Source organism: Elephantulus edwardii, unplaced genomic scaffold (assembly GCF_000299155.1).
Source record: "Elephantulus edwardii isolate Elephantulus edwardi_28Jun2011 unplaced genomic scaffold, EleEdw1.0 scaffold00212, whole genome shotgun sequence".
NCBI lineage: Eukaryota > Metazoa > Chordata > Mammalia > Macroscelidea > Macroscelididae > Elephantulus > Elephantulus edwardii.
The window spans coordinates 4,470,174-4,488,032 of NW_006399962.1; the positions used below are offsets into that span (position 1 = coordinate 4,470,174).

At 44.8% G+C, this 17,859-nt stretch overlaps 2 protein-coding genes across 5 annotated transcripts; one reads left to right on the forward strand and one right to left on the reverse strand.

Moving 5' to 3' along the window:
- Positions 1–1,650: 1,650 nt before the first annotated feature.
- Positions 1,651–7,083, reverse strand: CDK2 (cyclin-dependent kinase 2). Of its 3 annotated transcripts, XM_006897646.1 has the most exons (8): positions 6,731–6,846; positions 5,972–6,049; positions 5,749–5,869; positions 3,988–4,158; positions 3,469–3,570; positions 2,773–2,916; positions 2,267–2,470; positions 1,885–1,989 (listed from the first exon to the last, which is right to left on the reverse strand). In XM_006897646.1, exons 1-8 carry the CDS (start codon positions 6,844–6,846, stop codon positions 1,885–1,887), a joined length of 1,041 nt encoding a protein of 346 aa, XP_006897708.1. The 3 variants fall into 3 exon arrangements, with proteins under 3 accessions (XP_006897709.1, XP_006897710.1, XP_006897708.1); XM_006897647.1 differs by lacking the exon at positions 2,773–2,916 and having other exon boundaries at positions 1,651–1,989; positions 6,731–7,083; XM_006897648.1 differs by lacking the exons at positions 2,773–2,916; positions 3,469–3,570 and having other exon boundaries at positions 1,884–1,989; positions 6,731–7,083.
- A 729-nt stretch (positions 7,084–7,812) lies between these two features.
- On the forward strand, positions 7,813–17,691 carry PMEL (premelanosome protein). 2 transcript variants are annotated; one of them, XM_006897649.1, is made up of 11 exons: positions 7,813–7,888; positions 10,798–10,908; positions 11,050–11,196; positions 12,989–13,123; positions 13,770–13,931; positions 14,169–14,891; positions 16,144–16,260; positions 16,495–16,579; positions 16,676–16,881; positions 16,986–17,073; positions 17,550–17,691. In XM_006897649.1, the coding sequence occupies exons 1-11, from the start codon at positions 7,813–7,815 to the stop codon at positions 17,689–17,691; spliced, it is 1,992 nt and encodes a 663-aa protein (XP_006897711.1). The 2 variants fall into 2 exon arrangements, with proteins under 2 accessions (XP_006897711.1, XP_006897712.1); XM_006897650.1 differs by lacking the exons at positions 10,798–10,908; positions 11,050–11,196.
- Positions 17,692–17,859: the final 168 nt, after the last annotated feature.

Below are 17,859 nucleotides of genomic sequence, written 5' to 3' on the forward strand. Positions count from 1 at the left end.
TCATTAAAATTATTAAAAAAAAAGACAACATATATTGTGATAAGACATTGTCGTTAATTAATTAATTGCAATTCATGTTCTACAACAAAATGCATATGAATAATCAAAGGAAATTGTAATTACAATGTTATAAAACAAAATATGCATAAATGATCAAATGAAAAACCAGTATGATCTAGTGTCTCACTCAAAAAGAGTAAATAAATTTAAAAAATCTTTCCACAAAAAAAAAAAAAATTAAAAAATTCCGAAACTGCTATTTGTGTGTATGCGAAAATTTGTGGGGCAGTGAAGTAAGAAATAAATAGGCTTTGTTTGAACTTTGAAATTAGACCAGTGTTCTTCCCATTACTCGGATTATGCTGTTTACTAGAGAGATGGAAAGTTACCTAACCTCAGAGTTTACATTTTCTCCAGGTAAAACTGGAACACTAATATTTTTCCCCATTCTCACTACCATTCAACTGCATCATAGATGCCAGCATGAGGTGGAGTAAGTAGCATTACAGAGAGATTAAGAAACAAGGGATCTGAAACCAGTTATCAGACAGACACATATTTTCTCTCATACATTTTTCTTTCAATAAAATAAAGGTACACACAAAATCCACCAGATGCTCTGCTGGAGAAGGAGGAACAATCTCCTCCTGTACCAGTCAGATCTGATTTGACATACATCAAAAAAAAAAAAAAAGGTACACACAGAAAAGGGATGAACTATACAAAATGAGCAAGGTGGTTTTGTTTTTTTTTTTAATGAATCAAACTAAATTACAAATAATGTTCACACCAAAAGCACTTAAGAATAAGTCATGGAAAAAGAGACAGTCATAAAAAGAAAAAAAAAGCAACACTATTTTTTTTTAATATTCACATTACAAAACTCCAAGGTGCACATGGAAACTAATCTCCCGACAACCCCTCAATGACTTTAAAAACTGCTACAATCTGAAATATATATAATTGTTCATCCTTCTTTTAAAGAAATATTTTTCCCCAGTGTCCCTGCTCAATCACAGCCCTGAAAAAGTGTCAGCATTCTCAAAATGATAACTAAACCTTAATATCCATTCCTGGAGGGTAAGGGAGTAGCTTTCTGAGGAAAACTAGAGCAGGGGCCCCTGACAACCAACAAAACATAACAACCTTAAAAATGAGCAAAAATTAAAACATCTTTTACCTGTTTTATCAGGCTACAATGAAACAGTGGGCCTAGATTATACACAGACCCCATCCCAGAGCCTCCTAGATTTTTTTCTTGGTCACAGAAGGTGGCTGGGAGCAATCATTTCTACTGTAACTCCAGTAGAGTTAGTTACTAAATCCTCCTAGTCTGTTAGGTGAGGTGAACACTAAAACTAGGGTATAAATTGATTGGATCTATTTTTTAACCTAATTCCTTAAACCAGACACCTCTCTGTGTTTGTTTTTTTTTCTTGGTCTTCAAAAGTTCCAACTTAGTCCTTTGCTGTCAGTTGGCCTTACAAAAGCACTGGCAGCATGAGGCTTAGGGGCCCTGTCAACTCCCAGACACAGATAATAATATAACTGTGGGGCATTCAGAAATGACTTATAGATGGCAAACCCAATTGGGGTTGGTGTGGGGGTCTACTTTTGAAAACCAATCCCAGTTGGTTCTAAAATTCGTTAGGTTGGTAGAGGCTGTTTTAAGTGCATCTAACACTGAAACTCCCTTTCATTTCCATCTCTCCCTCCATTCCCTGTATCCTCAGAGCTGGCTGGCCAAGAGGGTAAGATGAGTGTTATGGCAGTCATACAAGATCAGAGGGGCCCACCTGAGTCCAAAAGAATCAGATTCAATCCTGGTCAGGCACACACTGGCAGAGAGGGTGAATTTGGGAGGTGGGATCTGGGAGGAGGACATCAGAGTCGAAGGTGGGGTACTGGTTTGGTCACATCCTGGAAGAAAGGGTGAGCCAGAGCCGCCTTTGCTGAAATGCGTTTGTTGGGGTCGTAGTGCAGCATTTGCTGGAGGGAGAGATAGATGTGTACTGATTTCAGATGATGTAATAGTGGACTGGGTTGGCAGTAAGTGTTCAGAGAAATTAAGAACCAAAATTCATTTTCCCTAAGGCAAAGTTTCCATTTCCTTCCTCCCATATCCAAACCTTCTCAGGATGCTGAAAGGGGTGAAGGGAATATTAAGAACCAGAGTCTAGGGTCTCATCCTTCCTTCACAATAGAAAAACTCTGACATGGGGAAGAAAATGAAAAAAAAAAAAAGGTTCTCAACTCCCACTCTCACCGATAACAAGCTCCGTCCATCTTCATCCAGAGGAGGCACAACTTTGCTAAAATCTTGCCGGGCCCACTTGGGGAAACTCGCCTTATAATCAGGCATAGAAGTAACTCCTGGCCAAACGGTCTCATCTGGAGTGCCCAGAGTTCGAAAGATCCGGAAAAGTTGGTCAATTTCAGAATCGCCAGGAAATAGGGCCCGACGGGTCACCTGAGGATGAGGAGAGGAAAAACCAAATCCCACTGAGAACAGTTAAAACTGCCCCATATACAAGGAACGTTCCCACAGGCATTGGAAGATCAGCAGGGCCCCATGACTCTCCCCCACCCAGGGCCTTTCATGGGGTCAGTCACACAGAGCCTGAGACAATGAAGTCCCTTTATCTGTCTTTTTACCCTCATCTTCCTTCCCCCAAGTACGGTTTTGCAGATCCCCAAGGCTGAATGGGGCTAGGAGGGGGTGAATGTCTAGGGTGCCACTGACACATAGCAAAGGGATCGCAAGCCACTCACGGGGTATGGGGTAGACACTGCAGTCATCCCCCCTCCTTGTGATGCAGCCACTTCTAGATAGGAGCACAGCGGGCAGAGACTGTGTCTTCCATTTCTTCTGTGTTCCCCACAGCACTTAGCATGGTGCTGGGTACACACTAGGTGCTTAACAAATATTTTTTGATGAATTGAGAGAGGAATACTGGCAATTTTAAGGTAATGCACTAGGGGGAAGTGTACTATATATGTATATATGCTAATGATCTATAAGCCCTCAGTTATAACCCAGACTAAGGACCAAAAAAAGAGATTCCTGATTTGATAACTCAGCCCACTTTACTGTTGTATTAAAGAGAGTGGGTGCTCCCACATTAGGCTGGGCCTCCGTGATTCTTCAATCTGAAAAACTAGAGACAGAGGGTAAATGACCTGAATTTGCAGTTTCAATTAAAAGTGTAGATGAGGTGGACACAGTGGGCTTTACCACATTCCTGAGCTTTTGGGATAAGAGATGTATACCGGGATGATGAGGCTGTTCTGAGATAATCTAATATTGTGGTTGATATCAGGGCAACTGTCCCATCTAGCCCTCTCCTCCTTGGAATTACTCTACACAAATCCCTAGAAGGGATAAAAGGACTGCAAATTCTCAACACTTAGTTCTGTTCTTAGAGGCAGAGAGGAGTGAATTAGGTGGAACCTGGCATACCTACATACCATCTCTGCAAAAATGCAGCCCAGGCTCCAGATGTCTACAGCTGTGGAGTAGTATTTGCATCCCAGAAGGATTTCAGGTGCCCGATACCAAAGGGTGACTACCTGGAAGGGGGAAGGGACACAAGAATAGAAAGAGAAAGGGTAGAAATTCTCATCTTTCTTTGCTTTACCTACTCTCAGCTTCCTACCCTCTGGCTTCCCTGAGGTAGGATTTCTTCGCCCAGTGGGAGCCTAATTCATGGTTCTAAAGATAATATTATACAAATTCCAAATGTAAGAACTTTCTGGAAAATCTGAGACAGTCATAATTTAATGGTGTTTAGCCTTCTCAGCTTGGTATCTATCTAAGCCCAGTTAGACCCACAAGTGAATTTCGTGCATACACTAAAATTTCTTGGGGGTACTGGAGATTATTTCCAACAACTGAGAGAAATTCCTGGGCATTTTTTAGCAGTTTTATGGATATCCTCATGACCATCTCTTTGGAGCTAATAGAAGAAAAGCATCAAATGGACTCACCTCATGGGTGTAGGTACGAACAGGGACTCCAAAGGCTCTGGCTAGTCCAAAGTCAGCAAGTTTGATGGCTCCATCTGCATTGATAAGCAGATTCTGTGGTTTGAGGTCTCGGTGTAGAACCCGATGAGAATGGCAGAAAGCTAGGCCCTGGAGCAGCTGGAACAGATAGCTCTGACAAAGGAGAAAAGGCAAGGACTATTTCTCCAATTCAATGATTCTGTATGTCCTGTGCCCCTAAAGCTCTTACTTATGTTGAATTAGAATTAAATGCTTGTGTGTGTGTGTTGTTAGTTTGTGACTTTGAAGAGACCTCTCATTTGTTAGAGGAGAATTGCTCTAAAGGGTTTTCTTGGCTGTGATCTTTATGAAAGCAGTTTACCAGACCTAGTCCACAGTGCCAAGGTTCAAAGTGCCAATCTTTTCATTACCAGCTGAATGCATACCATTTCCAACACCCAGGAATCTTTGGTTTAGCATTACATATTATAAGCTATTTCTCTCACTGGACTGTAAGTCCAGTGAAGATAGGGATGAGATTTTATTCAGTTTTTCATTCCTTTTCCATATTACAAGCCTAGCACATTGAAGGTACCCAATAAATACTCATTGACTAAAACCAAAACCCAAACCAGTTGCTGTCAAGTTGATTCTGCTCACGGCGCCCTCATTTGTTTCAGAGTAGAACTGCACATAGACTGTGCCCTTTTGAGAGCTCTGCGGGCTAGTCCCTGAGGAGTTGTGCTGCTAACTCAAAGGCCACAGAATCTGCTTTTCAGTGCAGATGGTGCCACCCAATGTGTACGTATGAAGCCCAATGGAAGGTCGGCTAAGTGCCAGTTCTTACTCGACAGCAATGAGAAGTGGAGAAAGATTACCTCTTGCAAGTAAATCACCAAGAATTTCTTCGTAGGTACCTCTTGAGTGGCTTCTAATCACCAATATTTGGGTAGTAGCCAAACTCTTAATACTTAGTGCCCCCCAAGGTCTCCCTCCATGCACTATTGAATAAATAGTTGTTTATTCAGTTAAAAGTCATTCAAGGGGTAGAGAATAAAGTTTTAAACAAAAAACTCAATGGCTATTTCTCCCATGTAAGAAACAGGTGAAAAGGATTTTGAAGGAACCTACAAAGTGATCTGAAATCTAATTTATCTGTTTCATCTTCTCTCCCACCTGCGCTGCTAAACTGACTCACTAGAGTTTGAACTTCTTTGATTCTCCTGCCCAACCTTAGGGTTAATGAGTATAATGAGCAGAGAAAGAGCCACAAAAGAGGGTGGGGGTGGGGGTGTGCATAGGGAATAAAAGCTGTGAAAGGAGCCAAGATCATCACTCAATCTTTATTGTCTACCTCCAGTCTCCCTAAAAAGAGAGCTCTGGTGTGGCGGCTTAGTGGTAAAGACTTGGCGGCCAACATAAAGACACAAGGTTCAAATCACCAGCTGCTCCTCAGGAAAAAGATGGGCAATCTCCTCCCATGCGATTTGTTTTTGTTATGACCTGTTGAGTACCCTTAGCTGATCCTCCAGTGGGTTTTCAGAGGCAGTAAATCACACAGGAGGAAACTGCCCATATCTCCTGTGGAGCAGCTGGTGGATTAAAACTTCATACCTTTGCATTGGCAGCTGGTGGATTCAAATCTCATATTTTGTGTTTGGCTGAGTGATCAACTATGAGTCATTTTTGATTCTTCAGTGGTACACAACAAGAAGTCCCCCGAAAACATGGTCATCCTCAGGAGGAGTTGATGAGAAGGATTACCTTGATCAGGGGAAGAGGAATACCAGTGAGGGTAGAAGCATCCATAAATTTCTTAAGATCCTGGTGCAGAAACTCAAAAACTAGGTAGAGTTTGTTTTCTGTATGGATGACATCCAGCAGCCTAGGGAAGGGAGATGCAGGGTAAAGGTGAGAGGGAGAAATGGCCTACAAAGACAAAGCTGAACTCTTGTCATCAAGCTACCTACCCCCTAGATATACTTACTTGACAATATTAGGGTGGTTAAGCTCCTTAAGCAGAGAAATTTCTCGGATGGCAGTACTGGGTACACCCTCTGTCTCACTTGCAGGGGTTGGGAGAACAAAGATGGACATTTGGTTACAAATATTCCTTTTCTCCACCCCAGTCGTTCCTTTTCCTCAAAGGAAGAACCACCCAAGGAGAGAGAGGGAAGAGAAAATATACCCGAGGAGTCAATTCCTGAGTGGAACAGGGAATAGTAGATTTTGGACTCATTAAGGTCATCATTTTCTCTTAACCAGAGGTGTTTAAAGTGAGGTTACCCAATGTAGTTCAGAAACAAGGCAACAGAAAAAAAAAAAAAGAGGGAGCAGCACCCAGCCTCCCCAGAGCAGCCAGTGAAGTTCAACTGTCATTCTTTTCAAAGGGAGAGAATTCTAAAATGAGGGTGGAGTTGGGGCAGAGAAGAGGGCTCCTCTTTCAGAGAGGTACTCTTCCCTGGTTCCAGGAAATCCATATTAAGGGAGTCCCAGAGGCCTCGTTCCTCTACTTCAATCTGTCTGATTGCCTATTGCAGACACCGCTCGGGCTCAGTTTGGAGAAGTTTTCCGTGGATTCTAACCTACACTACATTTGCCGCGAGGAAACTGCAGTTTGACCCCTCGCCCACCTCCCCACTGGAAAACAAGTCCCTCCCTACTACCTTCCGGTCCCTGGACGGCAACCCGCCCACGGAGGGGGCACCAAACAGAGTCCCCCGTTACAAGCACTGAAGCCACTCACGTGTCCAAGCGGATTTTCTTAAGTGCTACCACCTCTCCCGTCAGCTTGTTTTTGGCTTTGTACACAACTCCGTACGTCCCCTCTCCGATCTTTTCCACCTTTTGGAAGTTCTCCATGAAGCGCGCTGGCGAGTCGGGGCAGCCCGGCCCCGGACGTGGGGCCTGGGAACCCTGCAGAAAGAGGGCCCCGACTCAGAGCTGGGGAGGAGGAAGAGACTCCGCCCGGCACCCAGGCCCTAGGTCGGGTTGGAATGCAGCGGATTGCTGTCTCTAGTCGATTTGTCCAACTTGAAACAATGTTACCGTCCCCTCCAGTTCCCGACCGCCGCCCGAGGCCCCGCCCCTTCTTCCCGCGTTTCCCTGGCCCCGCCCACGGCCTTTCCTATTGGCGCACGTCAGAGCGGCGGTGACAAGCCGGGCGCCTGCTGAAGCTCCCGCCAGTGGCCCAGCCCCTCCCAAGTCTGACCTGAAGGCGGCTTAAGTTTCTGCCTTAGTGGCGCGGCTGTTCAATACTTTTTTCCCCTCGAAGTACCTGATTTAGACTTGCGTTTTCGGCCAATGCACAAACTCTGTTGAGATTAGTTCATTACCCCTGCAGATACTGTGCATCGACTTAAAATTCCACCTGGCCCTAGGAGCCACCTTTGAAAATCTGGAAGATGGGAATATTAAACATTCTGAGGAACTCCTGGGCCTCAGAGACATGACTTCTGTCTCAGTCCACCCAACTACTGACTCTTTGCTTGGAGGCAGGATCTCTGTTTCTTTTTGAGAAGTTCTTGCTTTGACTCAAAACAACTAATTCACTCTTCCATGATGAAGAGTGTCTTGAGGGGTAGATGTCTAGGCAGCCTTACCTTAGAGAAGGGGGACGGAGTTTGTCAAAGTGTAAAGGAGAAACCGTCATTGCGTAGAGGGATGGGGAGTGTCCAGGAACCAGAAATCTTTGTTAAAGCAGCCTCTTCAGTCCCCTGGTCCCTCCCAAACTGAAGAGAGGAAGGGCTATGCAAATGAACTCCCCTTTATTATATAGAGGTTTGTCTCAGCCCCCTGGCTTCTTTGGTTGCTAGAAGGGAGGCCAGAATGCATCCAGTGCTGAGAAGGTGTATCCTTCATGTGACTCTGATGGGTGTCCTGCTGGCTCTGGCGGCCACAGAAGGTGAGTGTGGGTGCAGTTTGGGGGTTGAACACCTACTCTGTTTTTTTGCAGCTTGCCATGTCTGCTAAACTAAATGGTGGTTGGAACCTACTTAGTGACCATGGAAGAAGCAAGCTGCTTCTTTAGAGATTATAGCCAAGAAAATCCTTTGGAACTCTTCTACTCTAACTAAAACAAACTGACAAAACTTGTTGATTCTGACTTTGAGTGACCCTAAAGGACAGAGTAGAACCGTTCCATACAAGGCTATAATTCTTTACAGAAGTAGTCGGCCACATCTTTTCACACACAACGACTAGGGAAAACCTTTCCATTAGCCTCTGAGATTATCCACTGTATCTTCAGGGATCGATATAACACATGGGGTCAGCTCATCTGCATTGGTTTGATTTTTATAACTGGAGATACCAGCTCCCCCAGGCAAGGCTTCAGGCTACTCCTACACTTCTGATTTAGTGAGAGACTGGGCCTCTGAGCTGCTCTCCCCTCACCAAGACTTGAGATTGAGTTAGGAGGGGCAAAGTGGGTCTCTGTGGCCATAGTTCTGAGATCCCCATAGGAGCTTTAAAGGGTGAAATGGATAAGAGACTTTCTAGGTGACACCTTGGGCACTTGAAATGGGAGATTTAGAGTAAGGAGTAGGAGAATGTTGTATTGGAAAAGAAGGCTAAGTTTGAACAACCTTGCTCCACTTGGGATGGAAGTGGGTGAACATATAGCCTAGACCTTTTGTTCTGGTCTGAGACAGACAGGCAGAGGGGTCTCAGCTGAGCATCACATGAAAGGGCTCTGGGGGATTGAAGCCTCGTGACAGGAGTTAGGGGTGGGGTTGGAGGTGGTGAGAGGGTCTGGGGGATTGAAGCCTCGTGACAGGAGTAAGGGGTGGGGTTGGAAGTGGCAAGAGGGTCTGGACTGTCCCGTGCTGCACTAAGAAGGGAGGGCTGGGAATGTAGAAAGAATGGGGTGTCTCATGACTTTGCTTACTCTAATGATGTGATGTTCAATGTGATGGTTTCAGATCCTCCCCATCAAAGAACCAATTAGATTTCCAGTAGACTGGAGAAAATGACTGGCATAGTTTCTGCCATACTGAAATACACATATCATATTTCAGTCCTCATGTCTCTAGATTCCTGGGCTCACACATTTCTAGGAAGATTTCTATCATCTGACTTTCCTCGTGTGTGCTTCAACCTCTAAATCCTTTCCTTCTCTGATTTTCCCCAGTGCAGCCCTTTCTTGAAACATTCTGTGTATACCTGGCCACTTGGGACTCTTGAAAAATTGTGCTTACTTTTTTGATAATTATCTTAAAAATCATAATAAAATATTTTAATAATATTCATGACAGTTTTACATGGAATGGGTTTGGCCATTTTGTATATGATCACTCACTGCTCAATGCAGGAAAACATTAATATTTTACAGATACATAATGAATCTGTACATTTCCGATAACAAATAGTCTGGCATCTGCTTTTAAATGCTTTAGTGAAATAAACAAGCAAAAGAGGATAAATCAAATGTAGCAAAATGTTGATGGTTTTCAGATCTAGGTGAGGGCATATGGATTTCATTAGATTCTTTTTCTCACATTTCTCTCTTGGTTAGGCAAATCATTTTCTGTCTTCTCTATCCCCATGTTTAGCCTCTTCCTAACTGATTTATCTTTCTCTTAGTTTGTTACAATTATTTTTTTAAAACACAAATCTGATCTGAGTTCAGAAGCTTCTGAAGGGTGATTTTTTTATGGCATGTGACTTAATAATATCTCAATTAAAAACAAATACCATCTGAGGTGAATCAGCCTACAAGGTAAAGAGCAAACTCCTTAGGCTGGTACTTAGCCTTGCCTCTCACAGAGTTCCTCATCCACATTACTATTCTCCAGGAAGATGAAGCATTCCTCACTTACTTCCATGCTACCATGTGTTGGCCAATGCTGGTCCTTCTTCTGGAATACTTCATCTGCCAGGCTCAATACTAATTCATACTTCACCAAAATAAAATTAATCTATTTAGTCTGCATTTCATTTGACTTCATATATATCTAGTGTACCACATGTGTTAAACAGCACCCTGAATTATATAGCTAGTACTGGTTGTATGTGATTGAACACATGACTGCTAATTTGCGACTGAACCCACCAAACTGCTCTGCAAGAGAAAGATGTTGCAGTCCGCTTGCTAACAACCAAGAACCCTGGAAACTCTATGGGGTTATTCTATTCTGTCTTACAGATTATTAGTTATATGTCCTATAGGTTAGGAGCTCTGGTAGCCTAATGGTAAGAAGCTGCCCTGCAATCCCAAAGGCATGCGGTTTGAATCCACTGGGTGCTCTGCAGGAGAAAGATGGGCAATCTCCTCCCTCACAGTTAACTGCCTTTGAGAACCCTCTGGAGGAGCAGCACGGGTTGGTTCTGATGCAATGGTACACTACAACAACACAGGTTATATAGGTAACTCTGATGGCTTAGTGGTAAGGCATTATGCTTCCAACCCAAAGGTTGGTAGTTCAAATCCACTAACTACCGAGAGAGAGAGAAATGAGCAGTCTCCTCCTGTGTGATTTACTGCCTGTAAAAACCCACTGTAAGGTCAGCTATGAATTGGTTCTCGCTGGAAGGTAGACAACAACAAAGAACTTATATAGTTATTTTGTATATATCTATTTCCTGTACTTCATCTTGATTCCTTCTAGGACCTCTCACATTAACGCTGCAGGTTCAAGTCATATATATTCCCTAATTTCTTTCTACGTATCACAGTGCCTGGTGCTGATAGGTATTCAGTAAATGAAAGTACACTTCATATGTGAGAATGAGTGGAGTGACGTGAGGTAGAATGTTACCTTCTGAAAAGGGACTGAGTATGACCTGGTGGCCCTCTTGGTTTATTCCTCTTAGAACCCAGAGAGCGGGATTGGCTGGATGTCTCGAGGCAGCTCAGGACCAAAGTCTGGAACAGGAAACTATATCCAGAGTGGACAGAAGTCCAGGGGTCAGACTGCTGGAAAGGTAAGGATGTGGCAGTTCAGGGGTAGGAGGAAGCACTGGGAAGAGGAGGAAGAACTGGACTGAATCTCGCTTGGGAATGTAAGGAAGGAGAAGATGTATGGGGAAGCTGAGAGTCCTAACTAATACAGCTTCTCTACCCAGGTGGCCAGGTGGCCCTGAAGGTCAGCAATGATGGGCCCACCCTGATCGGGGCAAATGCCTCCTTCTCTACTGCCCTGCACTTCCCTGAAAGCCAAAGGGTGATGCTGGACGGGCAAGTCATCTGGGCCAACAATGCCACTGTCAATGGTGAGTACCCCTCCATTTCAGTCTCTCACCTCTATGGTTCACATTCCCTAGGTCCCTAGAGCTTGGAGAATGTGTGTCCTCCTCTATTTTTTCACAAATTATACTTGTGATATAAGGAAGCGCTAGTGGCCCAGTAGTAAGAAACTGCACTGCAGTCCCAAAGGCATTCAGTTTGAATCCGCCAGCTGCTCCACAGGAAAAGGACGGGCATTCTCCTCTCATGCGATTAACTGACTCTGAAAACCCATCAGAAGGTCAGCGATGGGTTGGTTCCGACTTGATGTTACTCGACAACACAACAATATTGTATTATAGTAAAATTAGAAAACCAAAAAGAAAAGTCAACAATCCTGAAGACAGCCGGCAGAATCTAGCGAACCTAGAAATTGGATAGATCTGGATTTATACTTGTTACTAGAGTATAATCCTAGGCTAGTTACTTAATCATTTTGTGCCACCATTCTCTTCACCTTAAAATGGGATTAAAATTCTGTAATAAATAAAATGTGTATATTACACAGTGCTTGCTCTTGCCTACAGTAAAGGCTCAATAAACGTTAACTGGTGCTAGGTTGTTTGAATGTTGTTTTATTTTTAAATCCTATTTGCTGGAGGGAAGGAATTGTGGTGGCATAGGCCCAAGCATTTTGTGCCACTATTGAAAGGCCTTGGGTTTCCCATGGTTTGAATTCACTGCTGCCTCCAAGGGAGAAAGTCTCTACAGTCTCCTCCTGTTTAGATCTGCAGGCTTGGAAACCTGATAGTCACTATGAGTTGGAACCGACTCAGTGGCAGTATATAGTTTGAGCTAGAGGAAGCCATTCTAAACATCTTGATAGTCTTCCAGCTTCCAGATTTGTTTGTTGTTTTTTTTTTTCCTATACAAGTATATACTCAGGGTTGGGGTTTGGTGTTTTTTTTTTTTTTTTGGTTTTTTTTTTTTTTAGGGTTTTTTAATTATGCTTTTCATTCACTCTCACTACCACCTCAAGATGGTACTTCCCTTGCTTTGCTGTTCAGAGGGTTGCTACGGGTTGTACTTGACTCAGTGGTACCTAACAATAACAGCAACAATTACCTCAAGTGGGTAGGGGAGCTCTGGTGGCCTAGTGGCAAGAAACTGCGCTGCAATCCCAGAGGAACACGGTTCGAATCCACCAGATGCTCTGCCGGAGAAGGAGGCGCAATATCCTCCTGTACCAGTCAGATCTGATTTGACGGTACATGCACACAAAAAAAAAAAAAAAAACCAATTACCTCAAGTGGGTTATAGTATGTTGTTGTTAAGTGCCATTAAGTCGTAGGCGACTCATAGCAACCCTATGAATGAAAGACCTGAACATTTGTATAACTTTCTTCGTTTCTCCAAGTTCATAGGGTTTCCAGAGGCAAGCTATTTCGAAAGTGGATGCCACTCCTGCTTCTAAGCCTGTTTTAACCAGGGAGCTCCATCAAACACTGTCCACCATGGGTGACCAAAATTGCATTTGGCACATCAGAGTCACAGTGTTCAGCATTACAGCAACCATGAGTTACCTCTGTACAGCAAATCGACAGACCGGTGCTATACCACCTAGAAGAATGTTTGACCAAAAACAATTAAAAGCAGACCTGAGGGATGCATATTAAAATCAATTTCTGTCCATTAGGCCAACTATAGAAAATGTATTTTCTAGGTACCAAAAATGTACTTTCTAAAGCTCCTCGCTGAACCTCAAGAAGCTCATGTCAGGGTTTTGGCTTATGGAAAAATATGCCATTGTTTGAAGGTGACTATATATCTACCTCTCAGGGAGCCGGGTATGGGAAGGACAGCCAGTATATCACCAGGATCCTAATGATACCTGCATCTTTCCTGATGGTGGACCCTGCCCATATGTCTCACGGTCTCCGAGGAGAAGCTTTGTTTATGTTTGGAAGACCTGGGGTAAGGGACTCCTGGAGTATCTATCACCCATGCTTGGATTCACCTCTTTTTGTTTGGTCATCTTTCTTTTTTTTTTTACCTTACCTCTGAATGTCTGTGATTTCTCCTGATCTTCATTCCTCCCTGACTCCCTTTTCTTCTACAGCACTTGTCCTTTAAACTCTATCATAGTTCTTTCTGAGAGTTCTTCTCTAATTATAGTACCACCCTGTGGAACCTCTCATTAGGATCATTCCCTGCCCCTACATCATATTATTGTTATGTGCCAAATCGCTTTCAAGTCAGTGACCCTAAACAGCCCTAAACCCTGCTCTATCCCATGCCAAGCTTACTGTCTTCGACACAGCTCCTCCCATTACCCTAGTCACTGAGTCAATCAATCCACCTCATTGAGAGTCTTCCTCCCCTGCACTGTCCCTCCACCCTCCCAAGCATGACATCCCTCTCCAAGGACTGATCCCACCTTGCAACATGTCCAAAGTACGTCAGACAAAGCTTCAGATAGCCTTTCAAATATCCTCTGAAACGACCATCTTCAACCCACTTCCTGACTTCCCCTCTCAAGTGTCCCTTCTATAATTCTGCCCTTCACTCTCCTGTGACCGATAACTTTTGTTATCCCTATTTTTCCTTCCAAAACCCTCAGGTCAATACTGGCAAGTTCTGGGAGGCCCTGTGTCAGGGCTGAGCATTGGCACAGGCAGAGCAGTGCTGGGCACACATACCATGGAAGTGACTGTCTACCACCGCCGGGGGCCCCGGAGCTACGTGCCGCTCGCACACTCCCGCACATCCTTTACCATCACTGGTAAGAGCATAGGAAGGAACAAGGCCAGTCTTGGGGCAGGAGGTAGAGAGGATTGACTGGATGGGAAAGAGAAAATGTACAAGTTTAAAGGGACAGAGCCAGGAAGAAAAGGGCAAAGGAATGTAGGGCTTCAAGCCAGTGAAAGTTTCAACTAGTCTGCTTGGGGTTGAAAGGTATGGCTGTGAAATAAACTTCTTACCTTTCTTCTAATTCTTACCTTTCTGGCTCCCATCCCAGACCAGGTTCCCTTCTCTGTGAGTGTATCCCAGCTGCAGGACTTGGATGGAGGAAACAAGCAGTTCCTGAGAAATCAGCCTCTGACCTTTGCCCTTCAACTCCATGACCCCAGTGGCTATTTGGCTGGGGCTGATCTCTCCTACACCTGGGACTTTGGAGACAACAGTGGGACCCTGATTTCTCGGGCACTTGAGGTCACTCACACTTACCGAGAAGCTGGCCCCATCACTGCCCAAGTAGTGCTCCAGGCAGCCATTCCCCTTACCTCCTGTGGCTCCTCCCCAGTTCCAGGCACTACAGATGGGTACATGCCAACTACAGAGGTCCCAGCCACCACAGCAGGGCAGATGCCTACTGCAGAAGTTGGAAGCACTACACCTGGCCAGGTGCCAACTGAAGATCCCTCTGGTACCACAGCTCTGCCAACCACAGAAGTCACTGGTACCACATCTGGACAGGGGCCAACCTCAGTGGTAGTAGGTACCACTTCTGCAGAGATTCCAACCAAAGAGACCACAGACACCACACCTACAGAGGTGTTAACTACAGAAGTCAAAGGTGTCACATCTGTAGAGGTGTCAGCAGCACAGCCTTCTGAAACCACAGCTGCACAGGTCACACTAACAACTACAGAGTTGATGGAGACCTCACCTGGAGAGGGAGTCGGCACTGAGCCTGAAGGTCCAGATGCCAGCCCATTCATACCTACAGAAAGTACTACAGGTAAAAGGACAGTGAGAATGACAGTCATTGAAGTGGGGCATTCGTCACCACCCTAAAGGGTAAAAAGTCATGCACACAACCCACGTATTACCCAGTCCTCTGATTAGCACTGTGTTTCTCTCAACTTTGACTGGCTTTGAAACACTCAAGTCCCTCACAATGAAATGGAATAAATCTAGAATTCAGGAAGGTTCTTCCCCTAGGCCATGAGGAGGCAGCTTGTTTCTTCCTTACTCCTTAAGGATGTTGGAAGACCAAGGAATAGACTGTGATTATTTATGTAATGTTTATCTCTCATTTTCCATCCAAACATAAATGTGCAGAAATCTTTCCCAGATTCTGACACCCTGTCCCACTCCTGTATTCCCATCCCAAAGCAGTTCAGCCTGGAATTATGGTAAGAACACTGAAGAAAGGAGATAAGCTAACCCAGAACCATCAAGTTGACATTAGTTCATAGAAATCCTGTAAAACAAAGTAGAATAGCTCCAGAGTTTCCAAAGTGTAAATCTTTATGGAAGCATCTTTCTCTTCAAAGCACCTGGTGGTATTGGGTATGTAGCCCAGTGCTTAATTCATAGCACCACCAGGGCTCCTAAAAAATGAATTGTTGCTGTTTTGTGCCATTTAGTCAAAACCGACTCATAACTGACTGCCCTACAGATTTTCAGAGCCAGTAAATCCCGTGGGAGGAGATTGCCTATCCTCCCATGGAACAGCTAGTGGATCAAAACCTGTGTGCCTTTAGGCTTTTAGCAAACCTTCTTACCACTAGGCCACCAGAGCTCTCTCAAAAATGAGACAGTGAAAGTTATGTCTGTGGACACATTGCTGTGGTCTGGCACAGGACCTTGCATGGCATATGGTTTGACAAACATCTGGGGATTTCTGATATTCCAGCTCTATCACTGGATAGCTTTAAACTCACTGCCACCAAGTCAATTCGAGCTCATTGAAACCCTCCATTGGGGTTTCTACGGCAGTAAATCTTAAAGGAGGAGACTGCCCATCATTCTCCGGTGGAGCTGCTCAGCCTTTTGGTTAACAGCACAAAATGCTACCAACTTTGCCACCAGGGCTCTTGAGTAAAGTGATGTTCTCTGGCCCTCAATATCCTTGTCTGTAAAATGAGATTTCCCAGGTATTCCTAGATCCAGTAGCTCTGGCCCTACAAGGAAAATATCTTCTTGGATTCTACCTCCGGGCAAGTAACCTCTCTCTTGACTTTGTCTCCTCCCTTTTCTCCTGTCAGGCTCTGTGAGTTCCATGCTGGATGACACAGCTACTTTAATCCTGGTCAAGCGGCAAGTCCCCCTGGATTGTGTTCTGTATCGATATGGCTCCTATTCTCTCACCCTGGACATTGTCCGTGAGTCTTGTCTACATTTTGAGATGAGGGAGGAGGCATGTACTGCGGAGGGCTTGTCAGTGAAAGCATACCTTGGGAAAGTTCCTCACCTGGATAGGAAGACAATCCAGATGACAATGCCTTCAACTGAAGGCATTGGGATTGGGCTGGAGGAGCTATTCTAGGTTTTCCTGTCTCTGGGTCTTGGAGAAGAGACAGCAAGAGTCCTAACTTTTAAATCTTGCAACTTTGCAGAGGGTATTGAGAGTGCTGAGATTCTGCAGGCTGTGCCGTCCAGTGAAGGGGATGCATTTGAGTTGACTGTGTCCTGCCAAGGCGGGTGAGTACCATTGGTTGGTTGGGGATCTTGGGTTGACTGTTGCCCTGCTTTTTGGGGTCTGGAGTCCCTTCCCATACCCTCTGATGTATCTCTCAGGCTGCCAGAGGAAGCTTGTTTGGACATCTCATCACCAGGGTGCCAGCCCCCTGCCCAGAGGCTATGCCAACCTGTCCCACCCAGCCCAGTCTGCCAACTGGTTCTGCATCAGGTACTAACAGGAGGCTCAGGGATCTACTGTCTCAATGTGTCCTTAGCTGATGCCAACAGCCTGGCAATGGTCAGCACCCAGCTCGTCATGCCTGGTAAGTGCTTGGATAAAAGCTAGGATGCAGAAGGCAATGGGCAGAGGCCAGTTGGTAGGTAGCAGATGCTGACTGAAGCACTGCCTGGGATCTTGTTATAATAGGTCAAGAAGCAGGCCTATGGCAGTCTCCCCTGTTCGTGGGCATTTTGCTGGTATTGATGGCTGTGGTGCTTTCATCTCTGATATACAGGTGAGGTCTTCACCATTCAGCTTCTTTTAGGGAATATCATGTCCAAGAAAGACTTGGAAGTTCGACAGGTCCCTATGGGATCTTGGGCAAGTAGCTTCACCTCTCTGAAGCCTATTTCCTCATTCAAAAATCAGGAAACGTAGTACTTGCTATGCAGAGTTGTTACAAGGACTAGGATCATTGTGGGTCAAGCACCTGACTTTGTAGCCAGAGCACAATCAATGATATTGATGACTGTTATTAAGAATACTAAAAATGGAAGAGTGAGGTGAACTAAGGTTCTGAAGGGCAGCTCTCCAGGCTTGTGTTATCCCAGGTCCTCAAAGCAAGGAAGCTTGCATAGTGATGGGAGATAGACAGAATTTACCCCAGAAGCAAGAGAATGACCTTTGATGGCTGTGTCCCCTTTGTAAAAACACAGACTGGGTGCCCTTGCTGATTGCTAAACAGTTTACCCCTTTTTCTCTCAATATCAGGCAAAGACTTAAGAAGCAGGGCTCCACTCTCCCTAGCCCCCAACTGCCTCATGGTGCCATCCACTGGCTGCGTCTACCCCGGGTCTTCCGCCCTTGCTCCGTTGGCGAGAGCAGCCCCCTTCTCAGTGGGCAGCAGGTCTGAGTCCTCTCATGTGATGCCATCCTTTACTTGGGGTTGGCAACAACTGCTATCTTTTCTCCAATCTCCCCTTGGAGACTATTATCACTTGAATTAAATACTCAGAAGTTGATGTGGGGTTTTTGTGTTTGGTTTTGTTTTCTTGCTTCTTAGAGGTATCTATGTCACAAA

What these genes read in the sequence shown, in the direction of transcription:
- CDK2 (XM_006897646.1), bottom strand. Translation starts at nt 6,846, where the DNA reads ATGGAGAACTTCCAAAAGGTGGAAAAGATCGGAGAGGGGACGTACGGA. An exon ending in AAGAAAATCCGCTTGGACAC is followed by an intron (nt 6,050 to 6,730) that starts GTGAGTGGCTTC and finishes AACCCCTGCAAG; the next exon opens with TGAGACAGAGGGTGTACCCA. An exon ending in ATGGACGGAGCTTGTTATCG is followed by an intron (nt 1,990 to 2,266) that starts GTGAGAGTGGGA and finishes CTCTCCCTCCAG; the next exon opens with CAAATGCTGCACTACGACCC.
- PMEL (XM_006897649.1), top strand. Translation starts at nt 7,813, where the DNA reads ATGCATCCAGTGCTGAGAAGGTGTATCCTTCATGTGACTCTGATGGGT. An exon ending in ACCTACAGAAAGTACTACAG is followed by an intron (nt 14,892 to 16,143) that starts GTAAAAGGACAG and finishes TTCTCCTGTCAG; the next exon opens with GCTCTGTGAGTTCCATGCTG. An exon ending in ACTGTGTCCTGCCAAGGCGG is followed by an intron (nt 16,580 to 16,675) that starts GTGAGTACCATT and finishes TGTATCTCTCAG; the next exon opens with GCTGCCAGAGGAAGCTTGTT.